At 45.8% G+C, this 13,030-nt stretch overlaps 1 protein-coding gene across 2 annotated transcripts in view; it reads right to left on the bottom strand.

Annotated features, from left to right (window-relative positions):
- APOOL (apolipoprotein O like) overlaps nucleotides 1–13,030 on the bottom strand; it is a 233,422-nt gene that overhangs the window by 96,817 nt on the left and 123,575 nt on the right. For both annotated transcript variants that reach the window (XM_086918770.1, XM_086918773.1), the window contains exon 5: nucleotides 4,896–4,994. In XM_086918770.1, the coding sequence (XP_086774896.1) occupies nucleotides 4,896–4,994 (99 nt within the window). The remainder of the gene's footprint in view (nucleotides 1–4,895; nucleotides 4,995–13,030) is intronic.

Raw genomic sequence — 13,030 nt, 5'->3', positions numbered from 1 at the left:
GCGTGGGTGGCTCGGTCTGTCTTTGTGTGTGTGGGTGGCTCAGTCTGTCTGTCTTTGTGTGTGTGGGTGGCTCAGTCTGTCTGTCTTTGTGTGTGTGGGTGGCTCAGTCTGTGTGCGTGGGTGGCTCTGTCTGTGTGCGTGGGTGGCTCTGTGTGTGCGTGGGTGAGTCTGTGTGGGTGGCTCTATGTTAATGACTGTGTGGGTGCAAATGCAATAGGTCTCACATTTGTGAGCGATTAAGCTATTGGCATTGTAAATTACAATGTCATTTATTTATGTTTTCAAAACAAAAACAAATAAAAATAATGTCATGCGCATTGCCAATGGCTCTAACTATAACAATACCGAGGCCATTGCATTGTAAATGCTTGTTCTTTTCCAGGTGGAAGTTGAGGTCTCCCAGTAGAATGTAGTCCTCGGAGGGGAGGGCGTGTGGGCTGATGAAGTTAGTGATGTCTTCGCTGAATTGTGTGCGGGCCCTGGTGGTCTGTAGATGAGGGTGCCTCAGTGTGGTCTTGGGGTCGGTGTGGATCTGGAAGTGAAGGTGTTCGGTGGTAGCGAGGTAATCGTCGGAACTGGTCGTGATGCGGATGGTGTTCTTATGGACGATGGCGATGCCTCATCCTGTTTGGTTGGTGCGGTCCTTTCGGATGATCTTGTAGCCGTCCGGGATGGCTATGGCGATGTCGGGTGCTGATGAGGCGTTCATCCAGGTTTCTGTAAGGAAGGCGACATCCGGCGATGTAGTGTCGAGTAGGTTCCAGAGTTCAATGGCATGTCTGTGGACCGAGCGGGTGTTGAGCAGGATGCACTTTAGGGGGTTAGTGTCGGAGCTCTGTTTGGAGTTTGTGGATTTGGTGTGGGTCCTGATGCAGTCGAACTTGCAGGAGTGGAAGGTGAAGGGTCCATGGGTGTGTCCTGGGGCGGCTTGGTAGCAGCTTGGTGGGCGGCCGGGGTAAAGGGCTGAGAGGGTTGCGGCGTCGTATGTTATGCGGGCGGAGTGGATTTCGCGGGGCCAGGGGGTCTGGCGCTGGGCGCGGTCCAGGCGCGGACGGGCTTACCTTTGGCGCACCTTCGGCGCGCATAGGGCCCGTCTGCTGCTCGTGAACGCTGCGCGCAGATGCATCTGTCATAAGTGGATAGTGGAGCGGGGCGGAGCGAGGGAGGAGCAGCTGGGAGGCGGGAGCGGGGTGGAGAGGACGGGCTCCGAGGCACAACAACAACAAAATGGCAGCAACAGCGAAACCGGAACAGGTTGGGGCACAAATCGGAATTACGCTGTGGGTAGAGGCACTGGCACAATCAGGCAGTATTAATTAAAATCTATCAGGCAATGCGAGCGCTACGATATAAACTGGCCCAGACACTCCAGAGTCCCAAACTGAAGTGGTATTACTGCTTGCCAGGAACAACCAATTTAATGGTAAACCTATTTTGCATTTTTATGCACTCTTTCACCTTTTCATTTGATTCAAAACGAGGTGTAAAACATATAAATCCCTTAACAAGTTGGCATACAAGAGGAGTAATTTCCATGCTAAAAATTGTGCTATGAATTTGGGCTTAATAATGGAAACAGGACTCTTTCTCTTTGTGGCAAATGGAATACAAAAATAGGGATATGTGTTAAGAAATCTATATGATATGATACATTGATATTCACTATAGTTTTTAGGTGTGCGCTTGCAAACATTTAGTTGTCACAGATTTAGAGCTGATAAATTAAGGTAAACAAATGAGACAAAAAGAGACCTATTTTCATAATGGTGTAGTTTGTGTATTGCAATTATAACAGTGTAATACATAACAAAACAGCCTGAGTTTTCAGTATAAAAAATTCAGAGTATAACCATGATAAAAAAAAATTAATGAACTTGATTTAGATTTTTTTGTGTTACTTTTCTTTATTGAGTTTGAAAGCAGTACACGTTAAGGATTCAATAATATACTGTAAATATATCTACCTATGTGTGTGTGTGTGTGTGTATATATATATATATATATATATATATATATATATATATATATATATATATATATATATATATATATATATATATATATATATATATATATACTACTATTATAAAGAGAGAACACAAACATTTTGGCAAGGTAAACTCTTGAACCACAGCGCCAATCCACACACCCAATACATTGTTGTAATCCCCAGGGTGTGCAGATGGACATAGGCTATAGAAAATTTAAAAAAACGTACATTTTAAAATATAGCTTAAAAAAAAAATAGTGCCCTGAAAGTAGCGCCGGCCGCAACGCTGACGGCCACGACGTAGCGCTGGCCGCAACGTACGTGATGACGAGGAGGAGCGGCGGTGAAGTGAGGAGCTCGGGGAGGAGCGGCGGCTCAGGTAAGGCTCTGGGACACGGGACGGGAGGGAGCAGGTGCGGGAGGTTGGCCCGGAACAACTGCGGTAATGCTCAGGGTCTGGGGGCAGCATTTCAGGCTTGCGAGGAGGAGGGGCGGTGAAGTGAGGAGCTCGGGGAGGAGCGGCGGCTCAGGTAAGGCTCTGGGACACGGGACGGTAGGGATCCGGTGCGGGAGGTTGGGCCGGAACAACTGCGGTAAGGCTCAGGGTCTGGGGGCAGCATTTCAGGATTGCGTGCACTCCGGCCCCGGCCGCCACGACATTGTCCGGGACGCAGACAATGTCGTGGCGGGCGGGGGCCGGGGCGGGAGTGCACGCAAGCCTGAAATGCTGCCCCCAGCCCCCTTCTGCCCCAGGCAACGCTGGGGCGGGCTGCTAGTATATATATACATATATATATATATATATATATATATTATTTTTTAGGCTTAGATTTCACTCGTACAAAACTAGTGAAATTCAGCAGTTCTAGTTACCTGAGCTAACTATAACTAACGCCCCCACAATGCACTGCTTATGATCTCAAATATTACATTCCTCATGACACTGTCAATGACATCTCTGATGACATCTCAAATGACATAATTAAAAGAACCACTCATACCCCCATATAACCTCTCACACATCCACATAACCACTCACAACCCCATACAAGTACTCACACAACCACTCATTGAGCAACTCATGCCTCCCACTCACTCACACATCCAGTCAGAGACATACAGGCACTTACACACCCACTAATACACTCATACAGCCACTCACACACTGAGTCATCACCCATATAGCTATTCAAACATCATTTTTCATTTTAATTTTGTACTGTATGTTTGTTATGCACCTTTATGGTTTGCACAACCAAATAAAGTACTTTCACCTGGCTACTCACACACTTACTCACTCACCCATACAGTCACTCACACAGCCACTCACTCATAGTTACTCAAACACCCATTCACTTACTCTAACAGATGCTAACACATGTAGTCACTCACCTCGTGGGCTGGACCTGTTCCCATTTGAAACCAGGACTATTTGGCTAGCCTCCTGTTAAGCTACAATAACGTAAAAGCTGCAAGAAACTCAACCCACCTTCCCGAACAGCCTGACTGGCCAGTTCAAATTACTCTTGCCCTGGATCCGGCTGGTGGCTATCACTGGAGTGTGTCCTGACCCCCGAGGGGTGCCTCCAATGCCCTGGGGCCCTTTGATACGTGTCAGAGTGTGCTGCACCTGCCTAACCCTGAATGCTGGCACTTGGAAACTTTAAGGATGTTTGCCACAAGCACCACAGGTTACCACAAGATCGACATCATACTGCCAGCTGGACTAAACTTGAGGGTTTGCCCCGCTGAAAGGATCCGGACTTACAAAAAAGTCCAACCTTAAAAACTTCACTGGGCAAAGGCCCCAAAAGTATCCGGTTGGGGGGGGACATTCCTTGCCTTGGGCATGAATTTCGAAATACTCCTGCCCAAAGCTTTTCCGCCAAAGTCAACGCCATCGGGACTTCATCTCATGGGTATTCGTAAAACTCTCAAGTATAAAGTTGATGTAGTTAAAAACTTGCTAAGTTTTAAGCAGTTCTGTAAAATGGTACCAAAGGTATTCATGCATTTCCTATAGGATTGTGATGTAACCATAACAACAGAGTTGGTATCAGAACTCTAATAAACTAGATATCGATATAGAACTTAACAGTGCAGTTCATATGTCCATTGGTGTTAATGCAATACATGGGGCATAACAAATGCCAACAGTGCCGGGAACGTCAGGAGTTGCACCAAGAAAGTTCATGTGACATCTGAAAATTAAGTGACAGCAATATCTTCCATAGCAGTCCTCTTTGAATAGTAATTTGGAAAATCTCCGTGCATATTACACTTTTCGGACTCACCAAGCATCAGTCATTGTGACATACAAACACACAGCGTATATGGCATGTAAAAGCCTCCCATCGTACGTGAATAGAACGTAAAAACATGAACATTAGTCACAATATGTTGGAGATTCCTGGAAAAAGAATCTATGCAATTTACATGTACACTTGTCCACAATAAACACACAATGGAAATCTTGCTCCGCTACACTGTTGAGGAGAAAACGTCAACAAAAACAATTGGGTAAATATTTTCGCTGTGGCTAAAAGAAATGAGAAAATATGCAATGCACACTCCACTAAAAGTAGTAACAATCAGCTAAGATACGCCTGGAGGAACAGGAGCATGTAGGGAAACCATAGACCTGTGTAGATTTTAATGAGCATTCCAGAGGATTTTTATGAATTTCAAAAAAGTCCAAATCAAATTATTTCAAAGACATACATTTATTCAGATACTTTTTGTGATTCTGACCATACGTCAGGAAAATACATACATGAAAATAAATCAAGTCATGCCTTACAGAATGACTGTCTGGATATTACTTAATGTTTGAAGAAAACATAACAAAATATCTCAAACTCCTCATCAGCAATAGAAATACTAATCATACTTTTTTTATACTTGCCTTTTCTTGCTAAAACAAGGCCAGCTAAGCCTGAAACTGTGATAACGCCGAGTTTTGGAAGAAATTCAGGAGGAGGATTCTTCAGGTAAACATAACTATCTGAAAAACAGTATAAGAACAGATTTGTATAACCTGGGAACTGAAGAGATTAAGGCAAACCCCTTCCTTTTCGTTTGTTATACGAGTATTATGTTAGAGTCCGGTACGTGGTGCATGCTCATCCACCTCTACAATGCAGTCTTTCCAACAAAAAATTGTTCAATCGCAAATAAGGAGTGGTTTAAAATTACCCAACACAATTTCTCCAGTGTTTAAAAATTATATCTTTGAAACGATTATTTGCTATTCCAAATATGCAATTCTAACATTGATTCATTTCTTTCCATTTGTATGTAGAGCTGTATCAAGCTCTGCTTTTTCAAGACTAATCATACTGTGTCCCTATGCACGAAATAGGCTGGCTAAAATGTGAAAACGTTTCTACAGGAAGATTACCTCTTCGTAGGTGGGAAACCTACTGTTTTTCTTGTATTTACAAAGAACCCCAGTAGACCTGATGGATATCAACAACAGGTAGAATTTCAGAGGTACTCTGGTACACAAAATGTAGACATAGGGAATATGTCCGTTCGTCCCTTCTGCATGGATAAATCATGTTAAAAAGTCAATTTCTAGTTTTTTTTTGTTTTTTTCCCTACATGGGGAAAATAGCTCTCCTCGTAGAGAAACCTCTTCATTTAACACTGCCTTGTAATATAGTAATGTTAACTCCATTTTTACGCTCAGGGAAGGTGCATTCCACTGACAGAGGCAAATCTCTGTGTGTTTCCCAGTGGTAATCAATAGGGGTGGGCGGAATTTGCGGAATCGCGTTACGCAAATCTCAGCGAAACGGTAAAAAACCTCAGCAAACAGGCAGAAATTCCACGAACAGGCGGAATTGCTTGTTCGTGGGGCTTTTTTACTGTTTGCAATTGCTGTTTGCGTGCTCGGTGGGGAAATATCTCACGAACACGCATTTGCGAAAACGAACAAGCAAAGAATTTCGCGAAGTCGCGGAACGCAGAATTTTGGGCAATTTCGCGTTCTCCACGGAACGCAAAATTACCCAAATTCCGCGAGCGGAACGGAATTTACTGCCCAGGCCTAGTAATCAACCTGCAAGGAGTATATGAAAACCCAGAAACCAACAAAATTGTGGGTGTAAAACATATTCCTCCTGGAACCCTCACTTTAGAATGTCTATATAATTACTGTGTTGTTGATGCACTTTGTGAAAGATAAAAATCATATACCTTGACTCTTAGAATGAAGATAAGCAAGTTACCTTCATAGACGCTAAGTAGCACTTGTGTGTATAAAAACATTTGTATATCAGGCTAAGATACTTAGTAAAGTATTTTCTCAAATGTTATGAGGTTTTATTACATTGATGAAATCAGAAGATTTTGATTAAAACTTAAAAATTAAGAGGAAGGCTGAGGGGGTGCGTAACAATGGTTTATAATTCGGTACTGTCTTAAATAGGGCAATTATTCCCTGGAATGTGTCACTCTTCACCTAGAGGAAGCGCAGAAATTACATTGACGTTATGTGCCATAGGAGGGATAATCGCATGGCACAGTTATAACAACTTAAACAAGCAGGTGTTTGATGACATCCGTGCAGTGCTAAATCTCAAAACTGTATTAAACACAAGAAACTATGGTGATCCTCCTCGTCATAGAGGCCGACGAATTGTTCCATTACAAGTATCTGCGCTTCCAACAGAAGCTAACGTAGCACGGTTCAAATTTTTTATGTAAGGGCTGACTAGCTTCATGGTGACTTAAAACCAGAATATAAAATGTCCTAGCTATTGTGAAGGAAAGTTTCAATTCTATGAAGGACGAGGAGGAAAGATTATGCTCATCTCTCATTACTCAGCAGCCTTAACAATAACAATGCAATCCAAAACTACAAACCCCAGGAGTCTTTGCAGTAAATGTCAACACAGCATGCATAGAGTGTGCCGCTTATAAACGGCATCAAGGAACAGCACTTCTCTTTCTTCATGCAAAACAACCTGATCCAGGAATTTCTTTCAGAATTCTTGCTTTAGATCTGCTTCTAGGAAAAAAACACATGAAGCATAGTTCTTCGGATATAATAAACATCAATCCAAGTATGTCAACAGAAAAAAAAGGCATTTAGCAGTCCTGGCAAAACATCACTAGATAAACATTGCTTCCAATTGTTCCGCAGTAACATGGCATTACTAATTGTAACTACACTCGTCCAAAACGCCGTAATCTCTGTCTGCTTAAGGGAGGGTGATATGATAAAACAGTCAGAGGGATAATCCTTACCTCTGCGCTCTTAATAGAATTTAAACTTTCCTTCACGATAGCTAGGAAATTTTATGTTCTATGTCAGGACCGGAGACTCAGATTACACTAGTTAAAAGCTGGTTAACAACCAATGAAGCTGTGCCTGTTATGGGTTTAAAGTAAAAAGTCTTTAATGTAGAATCTGAAGACCAACCTGCTGCTCAGAGGATATCTACCAAATGGCCTGCCAGAGAGAAGGCCTTCAAAGCCGTCATAGTTCCCCTTGTGGAGTGAACCCCCAAAGGCTGATGTGTCCACACCAGTTTCTTGTAACACCTATCTCACCCAGCGAGCGACAGTAGTTGCTGAGACCGGTTGAAAGTTTTGAGAGATACAAACAATTGATCCATCCCCTGAGGTCGATACTCTTCAATCATGGTCTCATATGCTCTCAGACAGCACACAGCACACAATTTGGGATGACCAGGGAAAGCTAGATAGTGAATTATGCAGGTGTTGGACTTGGTGAGTTTAGAAATGGTGAGGGATACCCCATTCGGGGTAAACATCTGTGCTGTGATATCCAATGCCAGAACATTGGACACCCGCTTACAAGAAATGAGCCATAACCACATTGCTAACTTACCTATTAGTATTTTACGGGATTGAGATTGGTTATCCTGCCACGACTAAATCATTCGTAGCATTACGTTAACGTTCCCACAGGAAGGAGTATTTCGGAACAGGTGGAAAACACAAATGAATACCCCTAAAAAAGTGACAAATCAGAAGATGTTCCACCACCAGAATGTCATGGAGAAGCACATGTCCCACTGATATTACTGACCTACAGGCATTAATAGTGCCATGTGCCAACCCTTGGCCAACTAGCTCTGACAAGAAGTTAATATACACTACATGTCTCCCCACAGGATCAAGATCCCTTTGCAGACACCAGCGGCATCATTTGAGCTAGACTAAGCCAAATCTCTTGACCATAGTATCAGCCCATGCTCTTCTGATGAGGGGTAACCTCTGTCAAAAGGCCTGGGGCTTTCCAGCGACCCCTGTAATCTTAACCGGAGAGATACGTCCTGAACCAGTTGCTGCAAGTAGCCATGGGGATCCAGCATCAGATGGGGCGTCTGGGGAAGTGGGATTGGAAAATCCATGGAAAGTTCCAGATTAACTGAATACCATACCTGCGATTTCCAAAGCGGCTTCACTAGGATCACCTCCGCCTTCTGTCGTCTGACTAATGCTGTGAGTCTAGCGATCATCGAGAATGGAGGGAACACAGACCCCTGAATCTGACTCCAGTCTTGGAGGAAGGCATCCGTGGCTTCTGCCATCAGATTTGGGGGACCAACTGAAGGGCGGTAGCTGATTACTGAATATTAACACGAAGAGGTTGACTTGACATGGAACCCACTGATCGATGATCTTCTGAAAGAACAAGGGATCTAGTTCCAACACCCTTTAGTCCTTCAGGTGTCTAGACTGCCAGTCCGCAGCTTGATTGGGATTCCCCAATAGATACTCCGCTGTCACAGACAACTTGATCTCCAGGCAACGATTATAGAAATCTCTGGCCAAATCCGCCAGAACCTCTGGACCGAGAGCCCCCAAGCGATTGTTATGCCGCACTGCTGACACGCTGTCCATCTTCAAGAGAATTGTGCAGGACACTTTGCTGGCCGCTTAACTGTGCACTGCGAAGGATCTTGTGAGGAGCTACATACAGTTGATGTGGATAGCCTCCTCATGTCCTGACCACTGTGCCCCATCCCTGCCGACTTATGTCTGATTCTATTACTATATGGCCCTGCTATTCCTTGCATGCTTATGGTTGAGCCACGATTGCAGTTCCATCCGGGCCTCAAGAGAAAGGGAGATCTTGTGCATACGTCAGGCCCCTCCTGAGATGCTGCGCTTTCAGACGTTGAAGAGCACGGAAGTGCAATGGGCCTGGAAAAATAGCCTGGATGGACGAAGACAGCAGTCCTACAATGCAGGCCAGATGACAGCGTCTCCAGCATCTTGTGCCATTCCTGACATATGAGGAGCATCGTCTTCTGGGGTAGTTGGAGCGACTGTCGCACCATATCAATCTCAAAGCCTAGGAAGAACATTTGTTGGGCCAGGACAAATTCTGATTTCTGAATGTTTACAATGAATCCCAGATCTTGAAGGAGGGATCAGGCCATCTGGAGTTGGGCAAGTAGCGTTGCTCTGTCCTGATGCATCAGAAGGATGTCCTCCAGGTAGAATAATAGTCTGACCCCTCGTTCTCACACCCATTTCATGACTGGCCACAGCACCTTGGTGAAGCACCAGGGTGCGGAGGAGAAATCGAATGGAAGTCAAACACCTGTCCGCCCCACTCAAATTTCAGAAAACAGTTGTTGGTTGAGAAGATCGGAAATGTGAGGTAGGCGTCCTTCAGATCTAGACTCACCAACCAATCGTTGGGGAGCAAAATATCCCTAAGGAGATGTATACACTCCATTTTGAAATGGCGAACACCATCCACAGGTTTAAATATTTCAGATTTATTACTGGTCAGTAGCACTTGTCTTTGTTATCCACAAGGAAAATGTTGCCCAGGAACCTCCTGGGGTAAAGGAAGGAATCGGTAATCGTCCCTTTCTCTAGGAACTCAGACATCTCTCAGTCGACAACCTGCATCCCTTCCTTAGAGAACACCAAAGGTCTGGGACGGATGTGTTGATGGGGAGAACCGTAGAACTCTATGTGGAATCCCATCACATATTTTGGCACCCGGACATCCCTTGTTAGCGCTACCCAGTTGTGCCTGAACCACTGCAGCCTGCCCCAACCCTGCGTAGGGAAGAAGGGATACTTGTTTACTGGTGGTGCCACAAGGTCCTTTGCTGGCTCTGTGGAAGGCTCCTTTAACTCCCCTACCTGTGTGGTGGTTTTGGGAGGGGTTTAACCCTTCAAACTTCTTCTGGTCTTGCCACTGGATGGATCGGCGAGTTTGGAGTTCATGGGAGTTGGATGGGTAGGCCCACCAAAGGAGTGCTCCATACCTTTTCCATCCCCTCCAAAAACCTGTTGGTTAAACACCTTTTAGATGGCTTGTTGCACTTTATCCAGAGATGAAAACGTATTCACAAGGAGTGAGAACTCTTTAATGAAGGGTTCCCTACAGATGCCCCCATTCGCCACCAGCCCAGCTTCCCTGGTGGCCAATTCACCCAGTCTGGGTTAAACTTTGATGAACAGTGGGAAGCGACGCTCCGTTGAGAAGATACAGTTAGAGTTACCTAGAAAGCACAGGGCCCATTTGGCCCAGTCTGAAAGGATAGTGGGGTTAATCATGTGGTCAGAATCTTAGGCATCTTCTGCCATATCGCAAACTTTAGTAAGTGGACCCAGTATGTCCAGTAATTTGTCCTGCCAGGACCACCGGGAACTATCAAGGCCCTTCTTAGATTCCTTGATGAACTTGGTAATAAACGTTTCCATTTTGGGATCAATCTCAGGGATGCATGCCACCTTACTGGCCATAAACCTCCTGGTTTATGGGCTTCCTAATGCGTTTGCCCATGTATCGCACTACCTTAGAGGAGAGGACCCAGTCCATGGATAAGGGTGGTAGATGTCTTCTGGGTTCTGTATACCAGGTACACTCTGGGAGCCCTGTTCGCCCTTATCCTCTAACCTGGGTTTCTTGATGCTGCCTTCAGGTTGCCACGGTCTGCTCGGGCCTGGTTCTTCGCCCGAATCCCTTTCAGGGGTATCTGAATCGTCCCTGGCATTGTCATCTGTTTCAAGATGGGAGCAGGAACCGTCCAAGGGTACTATCACCAGGCTGAGAATCTGCTTGCACCTCTAGGGCATCAAGAGGCCTCTTCACGAATGTTTGGTGTAGCCTTTTGAAGGTGTCACAGGAGGGGGAGGGCACCCTAACTTTGGTGGCAGGTCTGGTTTTGCCCTTGCCCTTAGGGGCTTCCTGGGGATGCAAACCTCAGACCTTTCCCATACAGGGGTAAAAGACTGTGTTGTACAGTAAACTCAAACTTCTGACTTAGGGGAGCTAAAGCTGAAGAGACCGCCCTCTCAAGGGATGCATCTATGGCATCCACAAATGCTTTGTGGATGGGAAGGAGCATCTGCTCCTCCTCCATGGACTCCTAAACATCAACAAATGCACCTGCCATGGATGATCAGGTGATTAGGGAGCAGTAACTGAAAACTAATGGTTAGAAACACAGTAATACCTGCACAGACAATTTGCTGGGGCCAATGCTTGTTGGCTAGACACTGTTAAAGTTGCGTGGACTCGCCCTTCTCAGGATAACAAGGCTACACTGTGATAAACACTCCATGGGTGAAATTGTTTTCTGGAGCAAATGCTGGGGCAGTCAAGGGGATTAACTCGGTCACACACGGGTGCACTGAGGAATGTCTTCCCTTCACTGTCAAACGGAAGGGAAGACCGCGCCTCTGAGTGCAGAAGAATTAGAAGGGAGCGGCAGGGAGGGCTTGTCCTTTCCAACGGCAAGCTGCACCCTCTGCTGACCTTCCCGAACACTGTGTAGAATGCTGGTTTAAGATCTGCAGCTTTGTTCATGTGTAGTGCGCCCCTTAGATGACCCAACTGTGGAAAATAGAAAAATTGATGTACATAAGCAGCGTTCATTTCCCTTTTTCCCACTCCTCTCCCTGTATGCACCATGAATACCATAAAATATTGACCGTATCACTCCGCCAGTAAAAGCCCGTGCCCATATGTACATGACGGCCATTTTAGGCACCTTGGCCTCTTGCCCACTCATTAGAATCACTGGCTTCCCTCCTGCGCGCATTTGAGCACCCCCCCTCCCACTCTCACATGCATAGACCATGAAACCCAGCACTCTGCGCGACCCTGCTATGAAAGGCAACCCTCCTGCTTGACCCAGGCACCCCCCCCATCTCCCTCTTGAAGAGGCATCCTTCGCCTCAGCTGACATAGCCCCCCCCAGCTGTATCTGACTGCCCCTGTTCTCTCATGTACGGGTCATAAGACCTCTCTCTCTCTCTGTGCGACTCTGACCCTGCGCGCACCCTGACCCCCTCCTTCTCCCTCACATGGACAAGTCATAAACCTTCTCCTTCTGCAAAACCCTGTCCTTGGGAGTCACGGCCGCGCCTGACCAACACCTCCTTTCCTTCCATGAATGCCCCTCTGTTGACAAGCCTTCCCTCCGCGCTCGATTGTCCACGCGGCATGAATACCACTCCTTTGATGACCCCTTCCCCCGAGTCCGACTGACCACACATGTCCGAGGCCATCGCCTAAGCCAGAGGATACCATTTACTGCACTTTATTGTATGAAGTCACTCCTCTTCAAAGGACCCACTATTGATCCTGGTCTCCCCACCCCCTGGGCTACGATCAGGCGCACCCATCCTAATAATCAGCGGAACATTCAGCTGCGTCATTGCCCCTTCTCTTATCAGCAGGCCAAGGGTCCCTATTGTGAACACATGTGGGGTAGGATTGACACAAGGATTATGGGGTTATCTTTTCTTTGTTTCACAATGCTGTGACTGTAATGCCAAGTGTTTTGTAAGGTATAAAAGGCTGAGTCTCAGCTCACTTGTTAGTGCACCTCGAGATGATACCTTGTTGTCTGATCTGATGTGTTCTGCTCCGTCGGAAATAAACTTCTGTTTCCTGCCTTCTGGTCTCCGGCGCCTGCCTCATTGCTTGGTAAATTTGAATGGTACAAGGGCGGTTAGCGCCGGGCAAATCTTGAGAAAGGTCCTAGCCCTACCTTTTTCCACAATTGGCGTCCCAAAGCGTGGGGCCCA

This window comes from Lissotriton vulgaris, chromosome 4_1 (genome assembly GCF_964263255.1).
Source record: "Lissotriton vulgaris chromosome 4_1, aLisVul1.2, whole genome shotgun sequence".
NCBI classification, from domain to species: Eukaryota; Metazoa; Chordata; class Amphibia; order Caudata; family Salamandridae; genus Lissotriton; species Lissotriton vulgaris.
This window is presented reverse-complemented; position numbering and strand designations above follow the sequence as displayed.